Source organism: Prunus persica, chromosome G1 (genome assembly GCF_000346465.2).
Source record: "Prunus persica cultivar Lovell chromosome G1, Prunus_persica_NCBIv2, whole genome shotgun sequence".
Lineage (NCBI taxonomy): Eukaryota > Viridiplantae > Streptophyta > Magnoliopsida > Rosales > Rosaceae > Prunus > Prunus persica.
Genome location: NC_034009.1, coordinates 23,833,420 through 23,860,444, shown reverse-complemented (window position 1 = coordinate 23,860,444; position 27,025 = coordinate 23,833,420). Strand labels below are relative to the sequence as shown.

Genomic DNA, 27,025 nt, shown 5'->3' with positions numbered 1-27,025 from the left:
CTTTAGATTTTTAATTTTTGTTTTGTTTATACAGCGATAATGGGAGAAAAGAAATTGAACTTAGAACCTCAGATGCAGCAGTAAATGCTTTTAACCAATTGAGTTACAAGTCCCTTGTTAAGGGCTTTAGGTTTTATATGAGCCGAATTAGGTAAATTTGTTATGAGTTAGGATTTACATTAAATTAATTGGGATATGGTTGTTGTAGCCTTAGCCATACATAATTGTATAGGACATGGTTGTTGTTGTAGCCTCCACCATTAGGCTTGCTCTGTGACAGAGAACAACAGAGCATAAAACTTATCTAGCTTTGGTGTGAAGTGATGGAATCAGGTACCATTCGAAGTTCGATGTTTATACATTCTCTATCTTATGATCATGATTATTTTATAGCTTTGTTTCCATTTTCCAACTTGTACGTGGTGTCAAACAAAAAGAATTTTTATTTATTTTTTGTTTACAAAGTATGAGTTGCAATTCTTGAATATTATAATGAACCTAAAAATCCTGCGAGTAGATTCAAGAACTGGATCGTAGAATCAGTATTAGTCAACCATTGGATACATCACAACGAAAGCGACACCGTTTAAGGACAAACAAAATAGAAAATTCATATATAAATCACAAGTGACATCTTGTTGAATAAGTCTAATACTAATTTGGGATGATATGTTGTGAACTTGATCTTCAAATTTGAAGTTGGATGTACAGAGGAGAAGATAAGGAGCTAGTTCTATTATAATTAGCCCACCAGCTTCCTTGCCATATATTTTGGTTCTGAATTTATCATTTAAAATTTGGCTTATGGCTGAGGAGCTACTTAGCAACATGATGGATTGTGCAGCAAAGCTTAAAGAGTTTACAGCAGAGGACTTGAAAGCATGCACCAATGGTTTTCACCAGAACAACCTGATTGGAGCTACTCAGTTTGGCAAATTATATAGAGGACAGATTAAGCTAGGGTTTATTGGAACAGATCAAGCTCGAGCCGTTACAGTCAAAATATGGGATGAGAAGTCAAGGTGCATAACATCCATACATGATGAGTTTCTGATGGTTAAGGTAAGTTTTAAAACTTAAAACTATCTTGTAGACATGGATTTAGCCAAGTTGGCTAGAGTAGATCTGCTCCCCACTCTGCACCCGAGTTTGAATCTCTTCCCATAGTTTAGATTAGTTTAAAGTATAATATCGATTGTATCAAAACTTAAAACTCTCTCTCTCTTGCAAATCTTTTTTAGTTTTGGAAGGTTTAGGCTATTATTGGGTTGGTTTGTATTGCAGGAAGAAGTTCAGTTTTTAACACATCCAAGTATAAATGGTCATCCAAACTTGGTGAAATTGATTGGTTATTGCTGTGAAAAGGAAGTCAAGGCTGTTGTCTATGACCTCAATCCATGGGATACTCTGCATAATTTGACAGTGAAAGGTGCCTTCAGTTTATGTTTTAAAGCTTCAATTTCTTATGGGTTTTATTTATTTTAAGCAACATGTTGAAATTCAAAAGAAACTTGTGCAAAGTTTTTTGTTACTATGGAAAGATTGATATGACCCCATACAGATTATCTCAACTGGGTTCAGAGGCTCAATGTGCTTCTCCAATTTGCACGCCTCCTTGAATTTCTACACAACCAGGACAAGCCATATTTGGTGTTGAACATCAATGCATCTCATATAATGCTGGATTGGGTTTGGACCTACTGCCTTTCATTTTCATTCAGACGTGAAAGCTCTTGAACCTTTCTATCCTTTCAGTTTTTGTCTTTTGTTTAAGTCTTCTTGCAATCTGCTGGCTTCATCTTAATCATCTTTTTCTACTTTGATTTTCAGGATTGCAGGCCAAAATTATTTGATTTTGGACACATTACTGGAGGAATCATTGGTGAAATGACCACACTAAAAAAGCAGATACCAATCTCCATTGGCTTTGTTGATCCATTTTTCACTGCAAAAGGTGCTTTTTTCAAAAGCCAAAACTATATGTCACTGTTTTGCATGCATACTTTCGGTTTTGCAAAAAGTAAAATCCATTTTGTTCTTCAGGTGGTAGTTTTTGGCACACAAGCTGTGATGTGTTTTCATTTGGTGTGATTCTCTTAGGCCTAATAGCTAAGAGAGGCTTTGAGCCAGTCTGTGTGGAAAACCCCCATTTGGGACTGGACTGTTTAGTACAGTACTGGGCCAAGAAGGAATACAAGCCCAATGGGTCACTTGTCCACAGGAGCTTGCAGGAAGACTGGGGTTACGTTGATGAAGATGGTCTTGCAATTACAGAGCTGGGAATGCGTTGTGTTGAATTCTTCCCAAGAAACCGCCCTACAATTAAGAAAGCTGTTGAGCTTCTTGAGGGTTTACTGGTTTTTCAACGCTTTGGTGATGCCAGGCCTAACAAAAGAGAAAAGACATTTCACGGCATTGGCAACCATGCAGGAGGCACGTGAAATGAAACTATGTGGCACTTAGCATTGTGTTTTCCATGGGGTGGACAAAACTTTGATTAGCTTGTAACCTAATTCTCTTTTGATTTTCTTCATTCAATTTCAACATATGATGTAGAACTGTTAGTCGTCGAGACTTTGTAGCTATAAAATTTATCTCATATTCAATGTCAACGATTCCAGATTCCCCTATTAATGTAAGTAGATGTCTCAAATTCGAATTCCTCTCTTCCTTCACTAAAAACACAAAATCTTTCGTTCCCAAACTTAGGTCTCATTTAGAACCCAATTCCAATTGTTGGATTGTCCACATAGCGAAATTCTATAGTGAGGGTGTCATATATGGACTCCTCATGTGGACCTTCATATTAGTCATAAGATCATTTCATTAAACTTAAGTGAAGTTACTATTTAGATGAATCTTGTGACTAATATGAAGGTCCACATCTATGGTCCATATATGATACCCTTACCATAGAACAAACCCCAACTTAAACTTTGCATTTATAGGCCCAAGTAGCCCAACGTGTCAAATGGAAATGAGCTTAGGACAAATTAGAAATATAATAGGTTAGGTCATCTCCAAGCCAGTAGGCCAACCCAAAAAGTTCTAAATTTTAGCCAAATTCCTCTCTTAACTCAAGAAAAATGAGGGGCCAAAATTCAGGAAAATCCAAATCTGGAGAGGAATACCAATCCAGCTATTGTCTGGGCTTTTTTTTGTGTGTGGAGCCCACTTAACCAGAAACAGCCCACGTGAGAGGAGGAAAAATTGGGGGTCGCGTCTACTGTGATGCATAGGGGTGTCATGCTCTGGTGTCACATCTAATTTTTATCTTTTTATTTTTATTCAAACAGTAACCCAAATCAACTATCCAAATTAAATCTAAGCTATTTTAAAGATAAATAAAAAGATCTAACTGCTGAAATTTAAATCCTATGGTCAAAATAATATTTTAAATTAATCTAAATAATATCCAACCCCAAACCTCACTCCAAATTCTATAAGTATCCACTCATTTTTCAAATAAAATTATATTTGTGGAATTTCAATTTTTATAGGTCAAATTGTTTAAAAATTAAATTATGAAGTTATTTAAAGAGATTAAATTAAAAAAAAGTTATCTATAGAAAAAAAAAAAAACTTAAACCATTCTTAAACAATTTAATAAAATTGCTAACTTAAAATTTGAGTATAAAAAGTTGGGGGAAAAAATAATTTAAGTCCAAACAAAATCCAAATAATTACTTTTTGAGGAGGCGGAATTTGGATTTAAGAACAAACGGATTAGAGAAGATGTTAAGGTTAAGTGAGTGAGTGAAGGTTCAAAAAAGCAACCACACGGGAAAAGGGGGGCAAAGGAATGGAATGGAATGCAGTTATGCACACGTAAAAGAAGGGAATCGATGATGATGATTATGATGAGCAATTATACCATTTAAACCCACCACCAAAATGACTTAAAACTTGTCTTCCCTAGACCATGTGAAATCATTACCCACCGCATTCCCCCCTTGGTTTTGACAAACCTAATCATTCATTTCAAAACCTTCCCCCTTACCTTAACTTTAGCCTCTCTAACTCATCATGACTTCCCACTCTTTACCAAATTCTCCAAGTCCCCATCTCAAATTACCTCCCATACCATTTCCCACTTTTTATTTATTCTTCTTCTTCTTTTGTTACTTTATTTTGTTGGATTGCATTTTATTAGAAACTGAGTCCAATATAAATAATTAAAAATGCTAAATTCAATCATTCACGCTTATAAAATAAATGTGAATCGTTAACTCTACAATATACCGGGGAGGGTTCAAATTACGGCCTTGAAGCAACAATTTAGCTCAGATATGCTGTGGCTGTAAGCAATTACTACTTACTGCATCATTTGGGGAATGACTTTAGGGCTGGGGGTTGTAGGGAGTAAGTAATGGTGTGGCAATCAAAATGGCGTACGACAGTCCATTTTGTAACAAATCTATTAGGTAAAGGAAAGTGCCACAAGTCTAGAAGAGAGAAACTTTCAAATAACTGCATCTATATATGGTCACCAAACTATCCCCATATGCTCAATTCTCAAGGAACATGTGGTTAATAACACTAAACCAATTTGATCAATCTTTCTAAGCTAGATTTAGATTCTTGCAATTTGGATCTTATTACACGATTTTAATATGTAATTTGGGAAAGTTTTGAAAAAAGAAAAAAACAAACCCACTCACTTATTAGTCACTTCATGATCATCATTTCGTGTATGGTTGAATGAGTATATTGGCCATTTTGCTTACAAAATGAATTGTATGATTGCTTAAGACAAGGTTGCTGCTATCACTCATTTCAGTTAGTTGTAGGGGGGAATGTATGCGATTCTTTTCTTTCTTTATATATATTTTTTTAATCAAGTTTTTAGTGGTGGGTATCATCAATGTTATTTTTGGTTTTTATTTACACATGAAGGCAATGCATTTTCAATCTGTAATAAAGTATTCATAAAGCTTAATCCTTTGTCACCAAATTTAGTAGGCCGAAAAACAAAACAATATTTAGCAATAATAGTGAATTGTAATATTGCACATTTGTAGCCCCGTAGTATTACTCTAATAGCATGTTTACCTTACTTAGAATTGAGTACGTCATAAATCGAAGAAGTGCGTGAGAATAAGGAATAGAATAAATGAGTACGAGATCAATTATTCCCTTACTCAATCTAGTTCCTGATTTTTTAGGTATTGCGGATTGTAATGGGAAACTTACATATTTTTATTCCTTATGTGTTAATGATTTCAATACCCATTTCAGATAAGTAAAAAATATCATAGTTTTGAAAACTTAAAATAAAAGAAAAGGGAAGGAAGAAGAAAAAGTAGTAGGGGAACAACAAGATCAATAATAACAAGTACTTGGGGCACTTGTGGGAAATGAGTAGAAAGACCAGTAAAACTGAAAAGGCATCAAGTAGGTACTTCCGTAATTCTAACAAAATTATATCATAAAATGGAAAAAGTGTTGGGACAATCATGCCGTGTGCGTGGAACAAGGACAAGAAAGAAAGAGCCTCGAGAGATCTAACCACAGCCGTTGATTTTCTAAAAGTTAATGCATTCCTGCTTCAAAAGTTCTTTCTCCTCCGTGGTCTCCTTGACCATCATCAACTTATAACCTTCCGTTCTCACACGTGGATTGCAAAAAACACTCAATATTCCGCTTTTTTTCTCCAATAATATTCCAGCTTTTAAATGCCAAGAAAAACTTCATGACTTTTGAATTTACCTTTATACCCTACTACTTCAAAATATAGTATGCCATAAGGAGGGCAAGTTTTATAATTACAGACTGGACTCATATTCTAATTGTAGGATTATGTTTTTCTTGGTTTTATCATTACCAAGATGAAAGTGAATTCTATCTTATATGTAGTCATTCAGTCGTAAGTTTTGTTTTAGAACGCTTCTGATATACTGGAATCGAAACGATTATATAAATAGCACCCCAACAACTAAAATTTCTTTAAATTCTCAACATCGTTCTTATTTTATCTATAATAACAAAGACTTAGCTCCAAATTTTTTGTTTATAATATATATTCAAAGCAACTAGTATTAGAATATGAGGGGTGTAGACTTGAACACGACCTACTAACACCTACAAATTGTCACTAAAAAATATGCCATGTCTAGTTGGAGGAAAAAAAACATCGTGCAAGGGTAAAGTTGGAAAAGAAGAGGATATTGATATTGCTGTAATATCAAAATTTTACAAGAAAGGGGTTTTATAATAATGAGCGAGAGTACAAGTGAATAGTATGGGCGTGCATACGTGGTAAAAGAAGAGTAGCTATTGCAATCAGAGAGAGAGAGAGAGAGAGAGAGAGAGGAGAGAGAAGCAAAGAAAGAAAAGAAAGAAGGAAAGAAAGAGAGAGAAAGTGGAGGTTGGGTTGGGTTGGGGGGCTGGGGATGGGGATAGGAGCCTTTGGAGAGGAAGGGGCTCTCTGGTTACTGGAGGTCTTCTGGTCTTATTTAATTTTTTGAGTAAATAACAAAAGGAAAATAAAAAGACTGGTTTTTGTTTGGGAGTTTGGGTCGTTAATTGCGAGAGGTAGAGCCTCAGAGGGGCATGGAAGGGCTGGCCATGCTGAGGCAGCTCATCGGTCAGCTTCAGGAGCTCGTTGAAGTCTACGGCTCTCACCCTCATTACCATCTTCAACAACATCATCATCTTCATCTTCAACCTTCTCTTCAGTTTCAGCTTCCTCTGCTCAATCATCACTCTCAACAGCAGCACCAACAGCACCAACACCCAAGGTCTCTCACTCTTTTCTAGTTGTGGATCTCTCTCACCTTCTCAAATTCCCTTTCTTTCCCACCATCTCTTCAATTTCTCCTTCCTCTTTCATTTCCTGCTTCATAGGTATTCATAGTTTTATTCTGCTTGCTTGCTTTTATTTTAGTTTTCTTATCTGAAGTGTAAATTACATGGCTTTCTTTTCTTTTCTTGCTGAAGTTGGTTGCTTTTCTCTGTTTGTTTTCTTGACATTTAGGATTGAGAAATTGGTTCTGATTGTTCTTGATGAATAGCTTGCCATTGTTGGAGTTGGGTTTTATTTTTTTGAAGACTTTTCTTTAAAGAATCTGCCTTTTTCATCTATTTACTCGCATATATGTCTTCCTTTTATGTTTAGCTCAATTCCCTGGCACAAAATTGATGGGCTTAACCGCACTATTTAGTATTTGATTTTAGTTTCTCGTTTTCCTCTTTGGTTTTGTTTTTATGACTGTCCAGCTGGGGTTGGGGTTCGATGTTGTTATTGGGAAGGTTCATGGTCAACTCGAAACTATTCTCGGTTGCCATTTCTATTTTAGAACCATTTGATAGCGTCTATCATAGAAAACCAGAAAAGGAAAGGAGCAAAAGAACAGCTAGGTCCCAGAACTTGAATAATCTGATAAACGCATGATTGAAAATATGGACCACCAACTGAACCATCTTCCTTGAATTGATCATGCCACGTTGGGTTAATTGATATGTGATATTCATTTTACATTGGGTAACGAATGAAAACAATTAGTTTTGGTTAAATGTGACCCATAACTTCAGCTTTTGGTTTCCTGTGCTGTCCGTTTGCATATAATGCATTGACCTGTAACACCTCTTCATATTTAGTGTTCAATAAACTGCCAGCATATTATCTTTATAGAATTTGATGTAGAACCATGGCTCGCCTGTGTACTCCACAGGAAATGAGCTTCTTTTTCTCTTTCTATTTGGGATAGGTTGTTTTGCATTATACATATTCCTTGGTTATCTTCACTTCTTGACTGTTAAACTGCCTAACTTGGATTCCTGCATTTAACAATATGTTGCTTGACACTCATTCCCGTAGACAAAGACAATCTCAGACTTTATAAAGCTTAGCTTATAGTACAAGAGAATCTTGCAGGGACACTTGGGAGGAGCATCATTTCTTAAAGTTGAATATTTCAACGCACAAAATGTTATCTTGATATGTTCATTTGGTCTCCCAGTTTGTTCACTTCATGTCAGTTGAACTTATGCTTGGTGTTTGATTTCAGTTTTCTTGTGGTGGAACCTTCAAAATTTGATGTCATAGGTCTTGCCTACTACTGCATCCATGACCCTTCCTGTCTCTTTAAGTTAGGCTCTTAAATTCAATATCTTTCATTTCTCATCAACTTCTTTCTCTAGTGTTAGTTTCATTCTTTTCAGAAGTTACTGAAATTTTCTTAAACTAATATTTAAGGCCAAGTGAAGTTCTGTTCCCAGTGACCCTGTAGCCCTGATGAAAATTCGATAAATATGTTCCACATCATGGCTAACTGGGGACCTGCATCAGGTAAATTAATTAGAATGTCAGTCAATTTTTTCGCCTGTTTGTCAGAAAGTAGACTGGAATCAATTCTCTGAGAAAAGAAATTAAACAAAACTAAAACCTAGTAGTAATGATCTCTCCCAATTTGGCGTATTTTATAATTTTGATAGGAACCATTTGTTTGACATGTTTTTTACTCAATGGTTCAGGACTTGTTATAGTTTCTCGCGGGTTTATGTTTATAAACTTTGCTGGCCTTTATGTGTGTACGTTTCAGTATTTTGCTTCTTCTTTCACTGCAAGTGCAGTAAAGTTCCTCAAGTAGGGAGTGTAGGATTAATTTTATTGTTGCATTTTACACAGGTGGTGCCCAATTAACGTTGATGAAGGTTCTCCAGATGATTACTACAGTTTTATGATGGCAGCTGGAAAATCTGGAAGTTTGAAAATGTTGGAACCTTGCAAGCCTCCTCCTACTAAGAGATCTCGTAAGGAGAGAACCCGGGGTAAATCATCTGGAACCACCAATACCACCGAGCCTATGGAACAGCATATTTGGAAAGATTTCCCGGAAGACCTTTATGAAGCAGTCATTGCAAGGCTTCCCATTGCCACATTTTTCCGATTTCGTACTGTTTGCAGGAAATGGAATTCCTTGCTTGATTCTGAAAGTTTCTCTCAACATTGTGCAGAGGTCCCACAAGCTACTCCATGGTTTTACACCATCACTCATGAAAATGTGAATTCCGGGGCCATGTATGACCCATCCTTGAAGAAGTGGCACCATCCCACCATTTCTTCTCTGCCAACAAAGCTGATTGTTTTGCCAGTGGCTTCAGCAGGGGGCCTGGTGTGTTTTCTTGATATTGGTAATAGGAACTTCTATGTGTGCAACCCTCTGAATCAATCTTTTAAAGAGTTGCCAGCCAGGTCAGTCAAGGTCTGGTCTCGTGTTGCTGTGGGGATGACTCTGAATGGGAGTTCAACTAGTGAGGGGTACAAGATCCTATGGGTGGGTTGTGATGGCGAGTATGAAGTCTATGATTCCGTGAGGAATTCTTGGATCCGTCCCGGAATCATGCCGTCGAGTGTTAAGCTGCCCCTGTCGCTGAATTTTCGGTCGCAGGCTGTTTCAATTGATGACACACTCTACTTCATGCGTTCAGACCCTGAAGGGATTGTGTCATATGATATGGTCACTGGGATTTGGAAGCAGTTTATAATTCCCACCCCGCTGCATCTGACTGACCACACACTTGCTGAATGTGGAGGCCGGATCATGCTAGTGGGGTTGTTGACAAAGAATGCTGCCACGTGCGTGTGCATTTGGGAGCTGCAGAAAATGACACTGCTATGGAAGGAGGTTGACAGAATGCCAAATATATGGTGCTTGGAGTTCTATGGAAAGCACGTAAGGATGACTTGCCTGGGTAACAAAGGCTTGCTCATGTTGTCCTTGAGGTCAAGACAGATGAACCGATTGGTTACATATAATGTGTCAAGCAGGGAATGGCTGAAGGTCCCTGGTTGTGTGGTGCCACATGGGAGGAAGCGGCAATGGATTGCATGTGGCACTGCGTTTTATCCATGCCTGACTGCTGTGGCTTGAAACAGGTTTCTCTGTTTCTGGTGGGCTTCGGCATTGTCAAGAATGGGAGTTTTCCTTAACTATCCGTTTCATCACAGTTGGTTGCAAGCTTTCACGGCCAACTTGTTTCTAGCCAATTTTCGTTATTTGTTTTAATGAACTAGACAATTCCATGGGTCTTATGACATCCAGAGTTTCCTCATTTGTGTGCAAACTTGACAAATTGCTTTGAATCCTGAAGACAGGTTAGAATGCCTATTTATCAGTCACCTGGATGAGTGTATTATATATGTGTTTGTTGTTGGTTGAACTGAAATAAACCATCTCCTCTACTATATAATGTTTGCACGTGTATTCTTTTAGAATATGTTATGTATATATTTGTAACTGCTGTATTAAACAATGCCAGTTGATGTTCTTGGGTAAACAAATGCAATAGATGCTCGTCTCTGTGGTGAGTTTTGCATTTTCTGAATTACCATCGAATTACATACGCAGACAAGTGTGAAATAAGATTCTTCAACTTGGTAAGCTTCATTTGTCTCAAAAAATTGTAAGGCCTGTGATCCAATCTCGTCTGTATGGTAATTGTAAACCGAAATTCACTGGGAATGAATAATTTTACTACGAATAAAATCCAAAATTGGGGCATCCAGAGCCTTAAGCTTAACTATCGAATTACCTTTTCCTATATGTCAGGGAAAGAAAGACAATTTGATTGTGCAAGTTCTTGTGAAAAATGGACCAAGCGATTTATGCGAATACAAAACTTAATATCGACAAACCTCAAACCATCAGACATAAGAATGGCCTAAACTGCCCAATTGGAGGTAAATTGTGTAGCTCGGATAAGTTATGTGTAATGCAAAAATTAAAAACAAAAAACAAAAAATAAGTGAAGCAGAGGAAGGGGTTCCTTTATTCAAACTTCTTTTAACTTCACAGGATAGAAACACCACTTGTTTTAGTACTACATCACATTGTATATCATCAGTTTCCTACTGGCTAACAAAACAACGGTAAATAACACGACTGATTGGTTGATGCAGTCTGATGCCATCTCTCACAACTTAGAAGCATCAGCAGCAGGCTAATCTTCAATTAGGCCATGCCTCCGCTTGTAGCAGTCCTGATTATCTGAAACAGCGCTGTGTCACACAAACAAATAAAACTCTGATCACAAAACCACCAAAACCATTCATGCAGTGCAATGCAATGCACATAAACCATGCAAGGGAGAGAAAATGAACCCAAATAACAGAACCCCTCTTGACCTCATACAGATCAAGGCAATGGCACAAATTCAAACATTTCCTTCAGGCTTTAACCCACATGAGCATTTCCAAATGGGTACTCAAAGGTTTCAGCTTTATTTTATCCCCAATGTTTCTCAAATGCCAGTGCACGCAGACACAATATAATGTAGAGCAACCAAAATAAGCTTTAAAATGGCAGCTAAAATCCAGATATAATTTACCAATTATGAGGATTGTTAGAATGATTTCGATTAGGAAGGTCTAGCTACCATTGAATTGAATCATATCAGATTTAATTTGCCATACGTAAAATTGAATAATGAGAGACATACATGAGCCAATGACAACAAAGACGAAGAATCCAAGGAGAATAGGGCCAACAGGATAATCCTTGCCCTTCTTGGCGGTTGTCTCAGGAACCGCCCCTCTCTTTGTTATGTTCTTCTCAAACTTCTCCACCTTCCTATCAGCCAAACGCCTTGAAGTCGTCTGCAGCACCACAAACCCAAATCAAAATCAAAATTACAAAAATTAAAATTCATCATGATCATTACAATCCCAATTTTACATCCATCAAAACCCTAATGCCATTCAATTCAATTAAATAGCCGACTAATTTTGTAATACTATTACAGATCTAGATCAAATCATACGCACGTAGAAAACCCAATTTGATTTCATCTAACATTACACAGATCGGATGAAAGGGACGAAGAGAGCACGGGCGAGTTACCATGGTTACGGGTAGATCCGATCCGGTAGTTGAGAGCGTCGCAGGTGATTACTTTTCCTTGCAGGCTTTTCCCCTTCCTTCTCACAATTCTCTCAGCCAAGGCGAGTTGCAAGTTCAAACTCTCGCCCCTATTTCTCTTTCACAAAAGGAGCTATGTTTTTTTGACGTTTATATATTTAGCAAATTCATGATAAGGTCCCCGACCCTGACGTCACGGAGTCACAGCCTTCACGGCGATTGGCTAAACCACGTAGAACGGGACACGCGTCGCTTGGTGATTTGAGGTAATTACCAACGTAACACCGTGTGCGTTCGAGTTTGAGTCCACATGGAACAGCTGGACCTGGGAAGAGAGAGAAAGTAGCGCGTAGAGGGACCGGGTCGGGTCCCCGTTTCTGGAGAGAATTCAAAATTGTCCTTGTTGTGAATCCAGGACATATCCAATGGCAAATTCTACCATGGACCTGGTGTCTCAGTGCGCCAATTTTTTCACCGTTGGATCAATTGTGATCAACGGCTATTGACAAGTGTAGAAAAAGCTATAATGGGAACTTGCACAACCGGTAAAGAGAACAAAAGTATGAGAGAGAAAAGCAAAACTAAAAAAGTTTTTTGAAAGAGCCTAAACAAAACAAAATACGTTATATCCATTAAAAAACAATTAAACCCCACAGCTCCGAGAAATTATAGAATTGTATGGTGATATTTTCATTTAAAATTTGTCACGTGTATTTTTTAAAAGAAAATTTATATATTTTTTTTCAGCTAGACATTGGGTTCCAAATTTACCCTTCACAAAAATTAAAAGAGAAGAAAAACTATGTCATAGCCTCCCACCTCTGTCCAGTTCGCAGCCCCCTCAGTCGGGTCGCCCCTCCCACCTCCTTCCAGTTCAGTCTCCCTCTGCAGCGCCCTCCCTCCCTATTTGTATTCCTTTCCCCAATCCTTCAATCTCCTCATCTAGGTTGCCTTCATCTCCCTCAAAAACTCCAAATCCAAGTTCTCTTTACTTTGCTCTCAATCTTATCCAACTTTGCTCTCAGTCCCGCATGGCCTTGACAAGAGATGATCCAATAAACGCCAACTATTAAATAAATTGATTCAGAGAGAGAGAGAGATGAAGGAAAAGACGGGGAGGGGGCGGCAGCAAGGGGGTATATAGGACTGCAGACCTTGGCTGCAGTCGTCCTTTTTTTTTTATTTTTTTATTTTTTTAATTTTTTAATTTTTTAATTTTATTTTATTTTAGTTTAGTTTAGTTCTAAAGGGTAAAACTGATACCTAATGTCTAGCTGGAAAATAATTTAATTAGTGAAGGGTTAAAAAGACACATGTCAATATATGAGTGGAAGTATCACCTGCTAACATGGTGATACCGTACCATTCTATAATTTCTCTACAGATCCCTTCAGCCAGCCATCCCTTCCCATTGGATAATTCCACTTCTTCTTTTTTCCCCTTTTTTTTTGGCTTTCTTTTTGCTACATGCTTTAAAACTTATATTTGTTTGCATTATATTTTATTTTCTTTTTATACCATGCTTTTTTTTTTCTTTCTTCGGTTGTCATGTGTCGTCATATACCATTTAATTTAATTTTTTCTATAATTTAGTTTCTAAAAATTATAATAAAGAAATTATAAATCTAAAAGATACACTCAAAATTAATACGAACTCTTTCTGACATTCTACACTCTCTCATGTTCCAAAAATATAATTTTGATACTTTAAAAAAAACAAAAACAAAAACTCATGTTTGTTTCTAAACAAATCAAAGTACTAGTTAGTGTTCTATGAACTAACACGCTTGTTTCTTTGATCCAGTCATTACCATAAACTCAAATACTTGAATCATGACTTTAGACCTCCATTATCAAAGATAATGTCGTGGGAAGTTTGTAGCAATTTTATGTATATTTTTCTGATTTTTAATTAATTTTTTAATGAATTCTTTATGATAAAAACACACCAAAAAAATCATGTGCTATGGCTCGAATCCGTAGTCAATCCTATTTTCGATAGGAACAGTTGACAATTGAATCCAATTTTTCCCATTATTTTTGTATCCGTAATAGTGCGAAAAGAATACCCGACTCCAATCAAGAATAGTGGCGTGGACCAATAGCTGCTTCAGCGGCTACAATAGCTATAACAAAAATTGAGAAAATATTTACTTTTAATTGGTGACTATCAAAAAAATAAAATAAAAAAGGACATGTGGTGCAATTATAGAAGGACACCCAGCGAAAACACTAACGCCACCCCATTAAACGGCTGCCTCATGTTTCCATATACCATTTTATTTTATTTTTCCTATGATTTAATATCTAAAAATAATTATAAATACAAAAATTCATACGAACTCCTTGTGACATTCTATATTCTCTCATGCTCCAAAAATATAATTTTGACCCTTCAAAAAATAAAAACAAAAATAAAAACTCATGTTTGTTTCTAAACAAACCAAGGCACTAGTTTCTATAAACTAACACTTTTGTTTCTTTGATCCAATCATTACCATAAATTCAAATACTCGGAATCATGACTTTAGACCTCCATAATCAAAGATAATGTTGTAGGGGAGTTCGTAAAAATTTTATGTATATTTTCCTGATTTTTAATTAATTTTTTATGAATTCTTTTTAAAACATAAACAATTAAAAAAGGAAACGTAGCGCAATCGTAAAAAGCATCTGACAGAAACACTAATGCAGCCTCATTAAGCTGCTGCTATACGTCACCATATACTATTTAATATTATTTTTTTATGATTTAACTTCTAAAAATAATAATAAATAAATTCAAAATTTTTTATAAAAAAAAACCGAAAATTCCTACGAACTCTTTGTGATGTGACATTCTATACGCTCTCATGCTACAAAAATATAATTTGACCTTTAAAAAACAAAAAATAAAAACTCATCTTTGTTTCTAAACAAACCAAAATAATTGTTAGTGTTTTATGAACTATCACTCTTATTTCTTTGATCCAATGACTTTTATGAACTCAAATGCTTGGAATTATGTTGTTAGACCTCCATAATTGAAGATAATGTTGTGAGGAGTTTGTAGCAATTTTGGGTGTATTTTTATGATGTTTAATTATTTTTATTTATTTATGAATTCTATAAGATAAACACAAAAAATTAAAAAAGGACACGTGGTGCAATCATAGAAAGACACCTGGTCGAAACACAGACGACGCCCTATTAAGCTTCTACCACGTGACACCATACACTATTTAATATTATTTTTTTATGATTTAACTTATAAAAATCATAATAAATAAATTAAAAATCCAAAAATTAAAAAAGAACACGTGGCCCAATCATAATAGATTTGGGTTCACATTTACAAGTTTTTGTACCATGATTACAACTTTGAGGTTCTTTATAATCCATAATCTTGTACTACTGTAATTTACATTAGAAATGATATCTCTTATAATGTTAATGTAAGGGTTGACCTTAGAGAAGTAAATGTGGCCCTTATTCTTGTAAACACAAGGGTTTACAGTATTAAGGACCTCCTTTACAATGTTTTGGACCTCCAGGTTCCATAAACTTGTAAAGTGTATCCATAAACTTGTAATATCATAAATTACAATAGAAATGATCTCTATTATATGGTTAAGGTAATTGTGGACTTTGGAGATGTAAAATTGGTACTTATTCTTATAAATGAAATGGTTTATAACATTAAGGACTTGTATTATAGTGCTTTGGACTTAAGCTTTCCATAAACTTATAACGCATATCCTTAATCCCATACATTACAAGATTTGGGTTCTTGTTTATGATTTTTTGCACCACAGCATTGTAATATCCTGATTTATAATTGAAAGGATCCCTTTTACAATAATAAGGTAAGGGTAGACTTTGGAGAAGTAAATGTGGTCCTTATTCTTGTAAACACAAGGGTTTACAGTATTACAGACCTCTTTTACAATGATTTGGACCTCTATGTTACATAAACTTGTAAAGTGTATCCACAAATTTGTAATATCATATATTACAATAAATGTAACACCCCAACTCCAAATTTAATTCCTATTTTAATTTATTTAAAGTGAAATTATGAATTTACCCTTAGGGTAGGGTAAATTGGTCATTTTCTTATCCGGAAGGATTTTGGGGCAATGACTGGTATTTTTGGGTAGGTTGTACTGAGACAAATCCATAGACTCATGGTAGGCTTGAATCGGAGTTGTAACGAAGGTTTGGCGACCAAAAGTAGTTCAGTGGCAAACTTGTAAAAATTTCGTAAAAAGTTTGGATAAAAATCTGATTTTTTATTCTCTCTCTCTCTCTCTCTCTCTCTCTCTCTCTCTCTCTCTCTCTCTCTCCCCCTGACTTTTTTTTTGTCGGAATTTTAGACGGCAAGAACTTCGTCGTCCGACCTCCATTTCAGGTGCCGTTTCTTGCAAAAGTTTTCTCTCTTCCTCCTCTACCCAGCCCACCCCTTTTCTCCAATTGAAAACTTGGCAAACAGTGGTGGCAACGACGTGAAAAATCGTCCAAAACTGCCGACGTTTCTAGCCATTGCGAGCTGCGCCGTCGCTTGGAACAGGTAGCCCTCCTCTCCTTCTAGCTATATCCTAGGTTGTGCGACGACAATGGTGACGGTGGTCGCCTGATCGAAGCTATGAAGTTCCGGTTTAAACCGTGAGTTTTCGACGCCGATTCCGGCCACTTTCCGTCCGAATTGGACTTGGCTGTAGTTGAATAAAGTGTTCCACTTGTCGAGTAGAACTTGTAGGCGAGAGGGTGGCTTGTAATTTGGAGATTTTTCGTGAAGAGTAATCGCTTTGGACATCCAGGCGTTGCCGGCGTGTGGGCACTGTAGCAAAGGGGCATTTTTGTCCTAATGTGATCTCCTGGTTGTCATGAGTGCGTAGGATTTCGCGGATCTCATTTCGGACGTCGTTTGACTATCGAACGGATTTTCGCATATTGTGTGTTATCCGGGTTCGATAGGTTCTGACCATTGGATCATTTTCCAATTAATATATGTTACTCTAGACCTTCATAGGATCATGTAGGAATTCGCGGATCGTGAATCAGAGCCCCGGATGTTCCGATTCAATAACTTAAAGTTTACATTTTACGGTAACCGTCCGATCGTGCGATCGTAAGCGATCTAACCATCCGTTTCGGACCACACTTGCAAGCTGAGTATCTTAAACCTTGTGAAACCTTTAGGAACTTTCGGATTGTGAAACGGAAGTCGTGGGTCCCATGGGCCCAGTTGGCCCGAATTGGGAAGTTTGACCGCCGGTTGACCGAGTATCTCCCGAAGCAGTTCCATCATCCGAATTGGGTAGTTGGACCTTAGAACGTCTCGTTCCTCGTACACTTACTAGAAACCTGAGAAATTAGGATATTTAATTCAAAGTTCTCGTTCGAAACGCTTCGTATTAATCTCGTATTCGTATTCTGAAATAGGTATTTCGACTACGCATATGCAGCAGGCGGGACCCTCTCAGGGTCAAGCAGCGTGGGACTACTTGTGAGTGGACTTTGTTTTCAAACCTTATGTATGGTTTTATGATGGGAAATATTATGCATGATGTTTTTAAATGGTATATTGGATATATTATTTATTCAATTGTTGAAAGTGATATTTTTATGATGCATTGGAAATATATTTTTGGGTTTTAGCATATTTGAATATCTTGAGTATGTATATATGAATTTTGAGAATTTCTATATATGTTTGGCTATATGTGGGGTACTTGGGTTGTTGAGATGAGATTGTGGAAAGTGATGAGTATAGAATGTTAGTTTGGAGTGCCATAAGCACTACCCTATGTACCTCCTCGGATTTGGAACTTGGATATGGAAACTTGAGATACTTAGAATTGTCGGAACCCAGGGCATCCTTGACGGGATGTTGCTGTAGACCCTTGATTGGGTAGTCTGCGCGCGTAGGATTGGTCATAGACGTACGGGTTTTGAGGCTATTGACGGTATGTGCTGGTTGAGAGTTAGTCCCCTAGTTGGACGGCTCGTCCCTAGTCACATGGTGTATTGAGGAATTTGTTTACTGGGACTCTGCCATGGTGACTAGTCAAACAATCCCCCGGTTGGATTGTTTCCCATGTACAACTAGGTGATGGTCATATTTATATTATATATATTTACATATATATAACTATTCATTCATTCTTGTTTTTCGATGAGGATACTTTCTTGCCAGTCGTGCCAATGGGTACGCTTTCGAGAGTTTAGTTTGGGACTTATAATATTTGATTAGTGGGTTTGTAAAGTGTTCTTTTTGGATTTCGGACTTGGCATTCGGTATTGGTTTGGTTTTGATATATATATATAAATACTTGATTATGATGGTTTTGGGATGCATTTGGATTTCTTGCATGGTTTTCTAAACGGTGGGGTTATATTACGTTGGTTTACACTGAACTGGATTTTATTTTTGTCTACTAACAATTTTCTGTTTTGCGCCCCCAGTCAGTAGTTGACTGAGCTCCGCAGCAGAGCCGGATTGTGTGTTTCCGAGCTTTGAGCCTTCGTAGGACTCCTCATTCATTTAATTTCCTTTGAACTCTGTTTTTGTTGTAATTGAATTTCTTAGACATGCTCTGTTATCGCCCGTGCTAGGGTTGATTTATGAGGTCGAAAGCCTTTATTGTAAACTGTTTATTTGCTTGAAAGCATGCTGCTGGTTGGGATTATATTGTGTTTGTTATGCAGGTTGGATTTTATTGGGTTGTTCAATTTACAGGGGAGATTCTGCCAAAATTTTGGTAATGAGTCTCGAGTTTTTAATAAGTGGGCCCGGCATCGGGGTGATGTCGGATTCAAGACGAGGTCCGCTCCGGTTTCCGGGGAGATTCAGGGGCAGGTCCTATCAATAAAAGGATATCTATTACAAAGTTAAGGTAATAGTGGACTTTGAAAATGTAAACTTGGTTCATATTCTTGTAAACGTAAAGGTTTACAACATTAAGAACTTGTATTACAATGGTTTGGATGTAATTGTTCTATAAACTTGTAAAATGGATCCTTAATCTCGTAGATTACAATATTTGGATTCCTATTTACAAGTTTTTGTACCATGATTACAACTTTGAAGTTCTATATAATCCATAATCTTGTAATACTATAATTTACATTAGAAAGGATCTCTCTTATAATGTTAAGGTAATGGTGGACCTTGGAGAAGTAAATATGGTCCTTATTCTTGTAAACACAAGGGTTTACAATAATAAGGACCCTTTACAATGTTTTGGACCTCGACATTCCATAAACTTGTAATGGGGATCCTTTCTATTATAAATTAGGGTATTATAAGATTATGGATTATGAAGAACCTTAAACTTGTAATCAGATTGCAAAAACTAATAAATGGGAACCCAAATATTGTAATCTATGAGATTACGGATTTACTTTACAAGTTTATGGAACTCTTGCTTCCAAAGCATCATAATACAAATCCTTAATGTTGTAAACCGTGCATTTACAAGAATAAGGACCAATTTTACGTCTCCAACATTCACATTTACCTTAACTTTGTAATAGAGATCTTTTCTATAGTAATTTATGATATTACAAGTTTATGGATACACTTTACAAGTTTATGGAACATTGAGGTCCAAAACGTGGTAAAAGACGTTCTTAATACTCTAAACCCTTGTGTTTATAAAAATAAGGACCACATTTACTTCTCCAAGGTCCAAAACTTGTAAATGGTTACCAAAATCTTGTAACCTACAAGGTTAGGGAGCCTCTTTACAACATTATGGTACCCTCGTATCCAAAACATTTTAACACAGGTCCTAAAACTTGTAACCCCTCATATTTACTAGAATATGGACCCAATTTTACATCTCCAAGGTCCATATTTACCAATTTCGTGTAATGTGGATCCATATCCTTGTAAATAGGGGATTTACAATTATGGATCATGTGAACCCAAATGTTGTAATACATGTGCCAAAACTTTTATATAAAGCAAAAGGCTGAGAATGATAAAACATTCAAAATACAAAAAAATGCCCTTGGTTAATGCAAACATTAAGAATTGAAATTATTAATTAAATGAGGATAATATGGTAAATTCACACTTTTTCATATTAAAAAAAATTTTAAATTAAAAGAAAAATCATATAATGGATACTATTTTTATGGAACACAATTACCCATTATCTTTTTTAATTCTAAAATAAATTTTAATTTTTTTTTTAAAAAAGCCTCTCGTAGGCTCAGAATCGAGTGCATAGAGGCTAGTCCAAATATAGAAAAAAAAAAAAAAAACTAGACAAAGAAAACCAGAAAATCAGGTCCAATTTATTTTTAAGGGGGATGGAATTCTTTTATGGTAGGGATTCAATTAAAAATTCAAATTGAAAAAGAAAAGAGAATGGATTTGAATCATGTCCTAATATGCATAACATTTTTTTACTATATAGCGCCACACATTACTTAATTTGCACAATAATTTTTACTATATAGTGTCAAGTCACTTAATTTATATAACATTTTTATTATATAGTGTCACATCTGAATTATAAGATTTTATAAATCAAAATCAATTTAGATTTTTTTTTTCTTTATGGGAAACTTGCCAAACTTGCAAATCATCTATTGTTCATGAACTAAAATCAGCATGCTTCAATCTTTATGCCTTTCATCTTGATTTGTTTTATGGCTCTGCATTTTCATCATTCTGCACCTTTTGTTTATCTTGAACAATATTTATGAGTCTATGACCTGAAGAAGTTGTTGCGAAGTAGCTGCTAGATCCAACTCCCAAAAACCCTCTCGAGTATTTGGAGCCTTCTCAACCTGTAAGTGTTATGAAAAAATATAGCTTTCCTTTTCCGTAAATTCAAATACAAAAACATTTATATTATAAATAACTTATAAACAAATTGGAAAGCTTTTAATTAAGGTACAATGAAATTGAAGAAAACAAAATAATAGGTAAGTACAAGCAAAATAAATAATAAGTAAAAAGGTAAGTTTGGTACAATGAAGCACGTCAAATACGCTGTCCTAAAGCATTTGTAGCCTTCCTACGTGCAGGTACTGACGGTCTACAAGACTCAAAGATACGACCCATTGTACACAAACTCAAGATCCGCTATGAGCACGTTCATAGACGGATATAGGTATCCAAGTCACCGAATCATTGCCAAAATAATAATATAAAGTAGAGAATATATATAAAGGTAGAAAAAGAGAGAATTAGTTTGTGGTGGTGATTGTGGTATGTGATATTCTGATGGTGTATTGTGGTTGTTCAAATGTGAAGGAGGAGTGACATTTTATAGGCATCCAATAACATGTAACCTTCACCAACTAGAAAATTAAGGCATTCAATATAGGAATAAAACCTGAATATTATATATTTATAACTCCCACAATAAATAAAATAAAACAGCCAAAATAATTAAATAAATAAAACGGTTAAATTTTTAAAACTTTTTTAAAATTCCAACAATAAGTCGGTGTGAAGGAACTCGGTTTAGGGGAAACACGTTCCTGAAATGAGCTATTTTGATAAGGGGAACTACGGTTACCCCTAGCTCCTCACTGTAGTGATCCACAATCAGCTTCCCTATTAATTCGGTTCTCTGCATGAACGTAGACATCCAATGTTGCCAGCATTTGGGGAAGACCTTCAAGCTCTGGAAACAAGCTTTTTGAGAATTGAGAGCAAATTTCTTCACCCCGCAAGATCCTTTTGGACGGACAACTCTTCGAAAGCTCTTTCGCTCTGATGGCCTCATTTTTTAAGCACTCCATCTTCCTATATATATAACAGTCTTCTTGTTACGTAAATTGTATTGTTACAGTGATGCTGCTTGCCACTTAGTGTTCAACTTCAAACAAAGGAATGAATAAAAATCAGTTGGAAAATTGCCATGAAGGTTGCAAGGTATAAAGTTTAGATTTCCTCACACCAAATAGTGTTGAGATTTTCTATATTTATACACAGTATGAATCAGTTACAGAAATTCAAAAGAGCTGATATCAAGGAGGCGTTACACTTGCTATGATCAAGGAAAGATTACAAAATAATTACAAGATTCTTAGGAATGAGGGACTACAGCTGGTGCTAATATCATGGGTGATCTGCAGCTGTTACAGCTGCATTTGTAACGGTTGAAGGTGCAACTAATACGCCCCCTCAAGTTAAGCGTTCTTGAACTCTCAACTTGTCTCTGATGAAGGTGAAGCAAGGGGAGCTTAATGGTTTGGTCATGATATCAGCAAGTTGATCCTTGGTGGAGATAAATTTAACACTAAGCTTTCCTGCAGAAACTTGATCACGAACAAAATGATAATCGATTTCTACGTGCTTTGTACGAGCATGAGAAATTGGATTAGCAGAAAGGTAGGTTGCTCCTAAGTTGTCACACCATAAGACAGGTGAAGCAGATGTGGAAAATCCAAGTTCCTGGAGTAATGAGCGAAGCCAAATAATTTCAGTGAAAGTGTTGGCAATGGCACGATATTCCGCCTCAGTGGAGGACCGGGCAACAGTATGTTGCTTTTTGGCTGACCACGAGACCAAGTTACAGCCAAGGTAAATAGCAAACCCACCAGTTGAGCGGCGATCATCTGGACATCCAGCCCAATCCACATCACAAAAAGCTTGAATGGCATGAGAAGAAGATTTGCTGAGGAAAAGTCCATGAGAGATAGTTTTCTTGAGATACCGAAGAATTCTCTTGATGCTAGCCCAATGTTCACTGGTGGGATTGTGCATAAATTGACAAACTTTGTTAACAGAGAAAGACAATTCCAGGTGAGTTAAGGTGACATATTGAAGAGCACCAACGATGCTTCTGTATTGTTGTGGATTAGATAATGGTTCACCATCAGATTTGCTAAGCTTGCTAGAAGAGGCCATTGGTGTATCAATAGGCTTGATGTCGGCCAAATGGAATCGCTTTAGGAGATCAATGATGTATTTGCGCTGAGAAAGGATTAATCCAATAACAGCACTATTATTTCCTGTGATGATTATATCATCAACATACACAAGAACATAGATAATCGTAGTTCGATCATTAAAAACAAACAATGAACTATCCATCTTAGAGCCAACAAATTGAAGTTGTAAAAGGGAAGAACTCAAACACTGAAACCATGCCTGTGGTGCTTGTTTTAAGCCATAAAGGGATCGCTGAAGTCTACAAACATGATGCGGTTGAGAGGAATCAAGAAATCCCGATGGTTGAGTCATGTAAACCTCTTCTTTAAGATGACCATGGAGAAAAGCATTACTTACGTCCAACTGACGAGCTTCCCAACCATTGCTGACAGCAAGTGACAAAACTGTGCGAATAGTGGTGGTTTTGACAACGGGACTAAACGTCTCAGTGTAATCAACTCCCTCTTGTTGATGAAATCCCTTGGCAACTAAACGTGCTTTGTACCTAGCAATTGTACCATCAGCCTTGCGCTTGACACGAAACACCCACTTACACCCAACAACTTTCATGGAAGGATCATAGGGAACAAGTGACGAAGTGCCATTCTTTAAGCGGGCATTCAATTTTTCAATCATTGCAACACGTTAGTGGTGTTGTTTGTTAGCATCAGAGAAAAAAGTTGGCTCATGTTGGGTGTCAGCTTCAGTTAAAAGTGCATGAGGAAGAGTGTATTTGGGATTGGGGGTTGGTCTCGGGCGAAGAGAGTATCTAGCATTTTGATGCCTTTGACTTGGGTTTTCTCCTTGAGTGGCTGCCAAAGCTATAGCTAATTCCTGACCATTGGAGTTAATAACAGTAGGATCAATATTTTCATGTTGGGAAGGAATCATAGATGAAATATCATTATGGGAGATGTTGTGAGGAGATAATGCAAGATTTGAAGCTGTAGTGGAATTTGAATTTAAATGCACACCCTTGCTGCATCTGCTGAACTTGGGAACTCTATAGGCAACAAAAAAGGATCAGATAGTGGGTCTTTTGGAGCCTGCAACACAGAAGTTGGAGAAACAGAAAATGGAAAGGCTTGTTCATGAAAACGTGCATGTCTAGAAATATATATCCTGCCTATTTGGGGATTTAAGTAGCGGTAACCATGGTGATTTGGACTATATCCCAAGAAAATACACGGAAGAGAATGAAAATCAAATTTATTTTTATAGAAAATTCGGTATAAGTCCAATTCTTATGATAAAATTTGGGTGCAATCCACACATTTGTTGTTAGTAGTTCAAGTCCTCTGACTTTTGTGACATGTAGGATTACTTACCTTCTTTTAATTTCTAAGGTTTATATTTTAATTTCTTAATTTTTTAATTTATGTTGTGCTTCCAATTTTGCCCCTAAGATAGAAATCGGATAACCTAAATGCCAACAAAATATCAAAAATCGCGTTAAACAATCTTCAGACGCCAAGAATGGAAAGAATCGCAAAAATCGTATCTTCCACATAATTATGGCCCTGTCGTATAGGTAATCGCAGGTACCTATGACAGGACCCGACCCAAATTCCACTTTGGAATCCTAGCCGGACCCTGTGCGTGTCCGACACCTGGTGGATGTCGGGCATGAATGACCTAATTGCCCTTCTATACAAAGCACGATAAAATAACAAGGTTGACTTCTACCGAAAAATAGGCAGTCTCCCTTGTAACTGGATCAATACCAAAATATTTACACCTGTCAAACAAGTATATATATATATGTATATACAACCAACTGCCAGCATACGTATATATACATTCCAACAGTTAAATTCTAAGTTTAGGGCAAAACATCAGAGCGACTACTAAGAATTTACAAAGGAGTCAATCCTTTTACAAAACAAAAAGTCCTACATCAAAAGGAAGGCGCGGAAGGTGGAAAACGGCCCGGTGGTGGATCCCTGTGCACGCCTACTGCCTGGAGACGCAAAACATTAAAAAGGGTGAGTGGACCCAAAAATAAAGTTTAGAAAATAGCATATGAACATACTAACCCCACTGTAAAAACAGTTATACAAACTAAATTCTTCTCTTTATTTCTGAAATCAATGCACTCATATAATTATACATGTATATAAGCCAAGCATACTCATGGTCAACATTAATTTCTTAAGGTATTGAAAACAGTTTAAAACTACCACCTAGGTGTACCCCTTATTTCCGTCAATTCCTTGCATCACCATGGGTGATACGTACTCGCAGGTCTCAGTGACACAAGGTCAGTCCAAGCCGCAACTCGCAGGATTCAGGGGACCGTAGTCCGCATGATCCGCATTACTCGCTCCACACGAGTTCAGGTACCATAGAACTCGTGGGGCAACTGTCAAACGCGCTGACTATACCGAAGGCAACAATTTTATTCCGAAGGCAACGTATTTACTGAAGGCAACATTTGTATATCTGGGTACAAGGTGGTTTAGGAAAATATAAAGTTTCTGAAAAAAATCTGTTGAATAACTGAATTTCTGTACCCTCTAAAATTCTGCTGCCATTTATCTGATAATTAACTAAAATTTCTTTTCCTATATCCTTTAAAGGGTATTCCACTCGGCAGCATGCAAAACAAAATATTTAAAAGCATATAACAGCTTATAAAACGCTAATCTTTGAATAAAAATTATTCAAGATCAATAACTGTAACTGAACTGCTTAAATTCATTTATAAAAACAAAGAGTTCACTCACTGGTAGTCCGAGCTCGCTGGACCTCTTGAAGGTCCCTCCTGCAGGTCAACTGGTGCCTGGGTACCTGATTCAACGACCATAATATTCTATTAATACAATATAATATTAATTTAAAATCCTGACCATCGGCTCCTAGAAGTACGTGCGTCAGATTAAAGCTGTTCCTATGCCCATAAAAGCTTTCCTTCCACTTGGAATGGTTAGCAGTATCTTGGGACTCAAAAAGCGCTAAAGTCCCAAAAAGTCAACCCGGAACCTCGCAGGTCCATGACCTCACAATATGATCCGGAAGCCGCTAGAAGATCCAATATATCTAGGACACATGTCCCGAGGGTATGATCTCGATCGGACGGTCGGATTAATCACGATCGTACAATCGCATGATTTCTAAACCCTAGCCCTAGGGTTTGCGATTTCAGAGTATCCGGGACTTCGATTCACCATCCGTCGAATCCTACATGATTCTAAAATTGTCTAGATTAACATATCTGAAACTTATTACGATCCAACGGCTCAACAGTATTGAACCCAAAAATAGCACAATATGTAAAATCTGTTCAAGGCTCAAACGGCATCCAAATTGAGATCCGCGAATTCCTACGTGCTCGTGACAATGTAAGGATCTCATCGAGAGACAGTGCCACTTCACTACACTTGCTCACGTGCCACCACACGCGCTAGCAGCGCTAGGTGCCCAAAGCGATTACGTATCACCGGAAAATCTCAAAACCACGGCTCCAAACTCCTACCCTAGGTATAACACCATACTTAGAATCACTTTTGTTCTTGGACCTACCCCAAAAACTGACTGAAAGTGGCTGAACTCGGAGGCCAAAAACTGACCGAATTTCCAATTCGAATATCAATTACCTACATTCAAAATCGATGCAATCCTACCCAACCATCAGCTAGAGCGTGGAAAATAGGTAGAAATCCATACCTTACTCGTCAAATTTGGAGGAGAAATGAGGGAGAACGAGCAGTTGCAAAATCTGTGCAAAACTAGCTTGTTTTCGATAGAATCCGGCGGCTGACGAGCTACTCGCGACAGGAGCGGGCTGAGGCGTGACGGCGGGGTCGGGCCAGTCAGATCGGTACCGGCGTGGCCTGTGGTGACCGGAGCTGGTGGCTAGCCAAACTGGAGGGAGGCGCGGTTGCATTCGAGAGGAGAGAGAGAGAGAGAGAGAGAGAGAGAGAGAGAGAGAGAGAGAGAGAGAGAGAGAGAGAGAGAGAGAAGTGAGGTTTTAAAAATTTTGATTTTTCAAATTACCGTTTTGTCCCTCGTAATATTTTAACCGTATTTTCTTTGTTAAAGCTCCGAATCGAGTCCACTTGGTGTCTACGGACTCATTTCGTCGTGCTCTATGCTACGGTGTGTGTGGAATTGTCAAATTTCTTCTCGGTCAAAAAGTCAACTTTTCTTCACTAAATTATTCCAAGGGCAAAATTATCTTTTCCTCGAAATAAATTACTAATTAAATATTAATTTAGGTTTGGGTTATTACAACCTACCCCCCTTATAAAAATTTCGTCCCCGAAATTTACGTGCCTGTCAC

General features: G+C 37.1%; 3 protein-coding genes across 5 annotated transcripts; 2 read left to right on the top strand and 1 right to left on the bottom strand.

The window, feature by feature from the left end:
* On the top strand, window positions 678-2,630 carry LOC109946555 (probable serine/threonine-protein kinase PBL15). Its single transcript, XM_020554796.1, has 5 exons — window positions 678-1,062; window positions 1,285-1,429; window positions 1,562-1,689; window positions 1,831-1,954; window positions 2,044-2,630. Exons 1-5 carry the CDS (start codon window positions 805-807, stop codon window positions 2,439-2,441), a joined length of 1,053 nt encoding a protein of 350 aa, XP_020410385.1. The 5' UTR covers window positions 678-804; the 3' UTR covers window positions 2,442-2,630.
* Window positions 6,312-10,320, top strand: LOC18790346 (F-box only protein 6). Of its 3 annotated transcripts, XM_007225556.2 has the most exons (3): window positions 6,312-6,740; window positions 8,630-9,866; window positions 9,925-10,320. In XM_007225556.2, exons 1-3 carry the CDS (start codon window positions 6,553-6,555, stop codon window positions 9,985-9,987), a joined length of 1,488 nt encoding a protein of 495 aa, XP_007225618.1. In that variant the 5' UTR covers window positions 6,312-6,552; the 3' UTR covers window positions 9,988-10,320. The 3 variants fall into 3 exon arrangements, with proteins under 3 accessions (XP_007225618.1, XP_020420251.1, XP_020420256.1); XM_020564662.1 differs by having other exon boundaries at window positions 6,314-6,740; window positions 8,630-10,320; XM_020564667.1 differs by lacking the exon at window positions 6,312-6,740 and adding an exon at window positions 8,198-8,290 and having other exon boundaries at window positions 8,630-10,320.
* Window positions 10,747-12,140, bottom strand: LOC18791639 (stress-associated endoplasmic reticulum protein 2). Its single transcript, XM_007223875.2, has 3 exons — window positions 11,844-12,140; window positions 11,443-11,599; window positions 10,747-11,002 (listed from the first exon to the last, which is right to left on the bottom strand). The coding sequence occupies exons 1-3, from the start codon at window positions 11,844-11,846 to the stop codon at window positions 10,956-10,958; spliced, it is 207 nt and encodes a 68-aa protein (XP_007223937.1). The 5' UTR covers window positions 11,847-12,140; the 3' UTR covers window positions 10,747-10,955.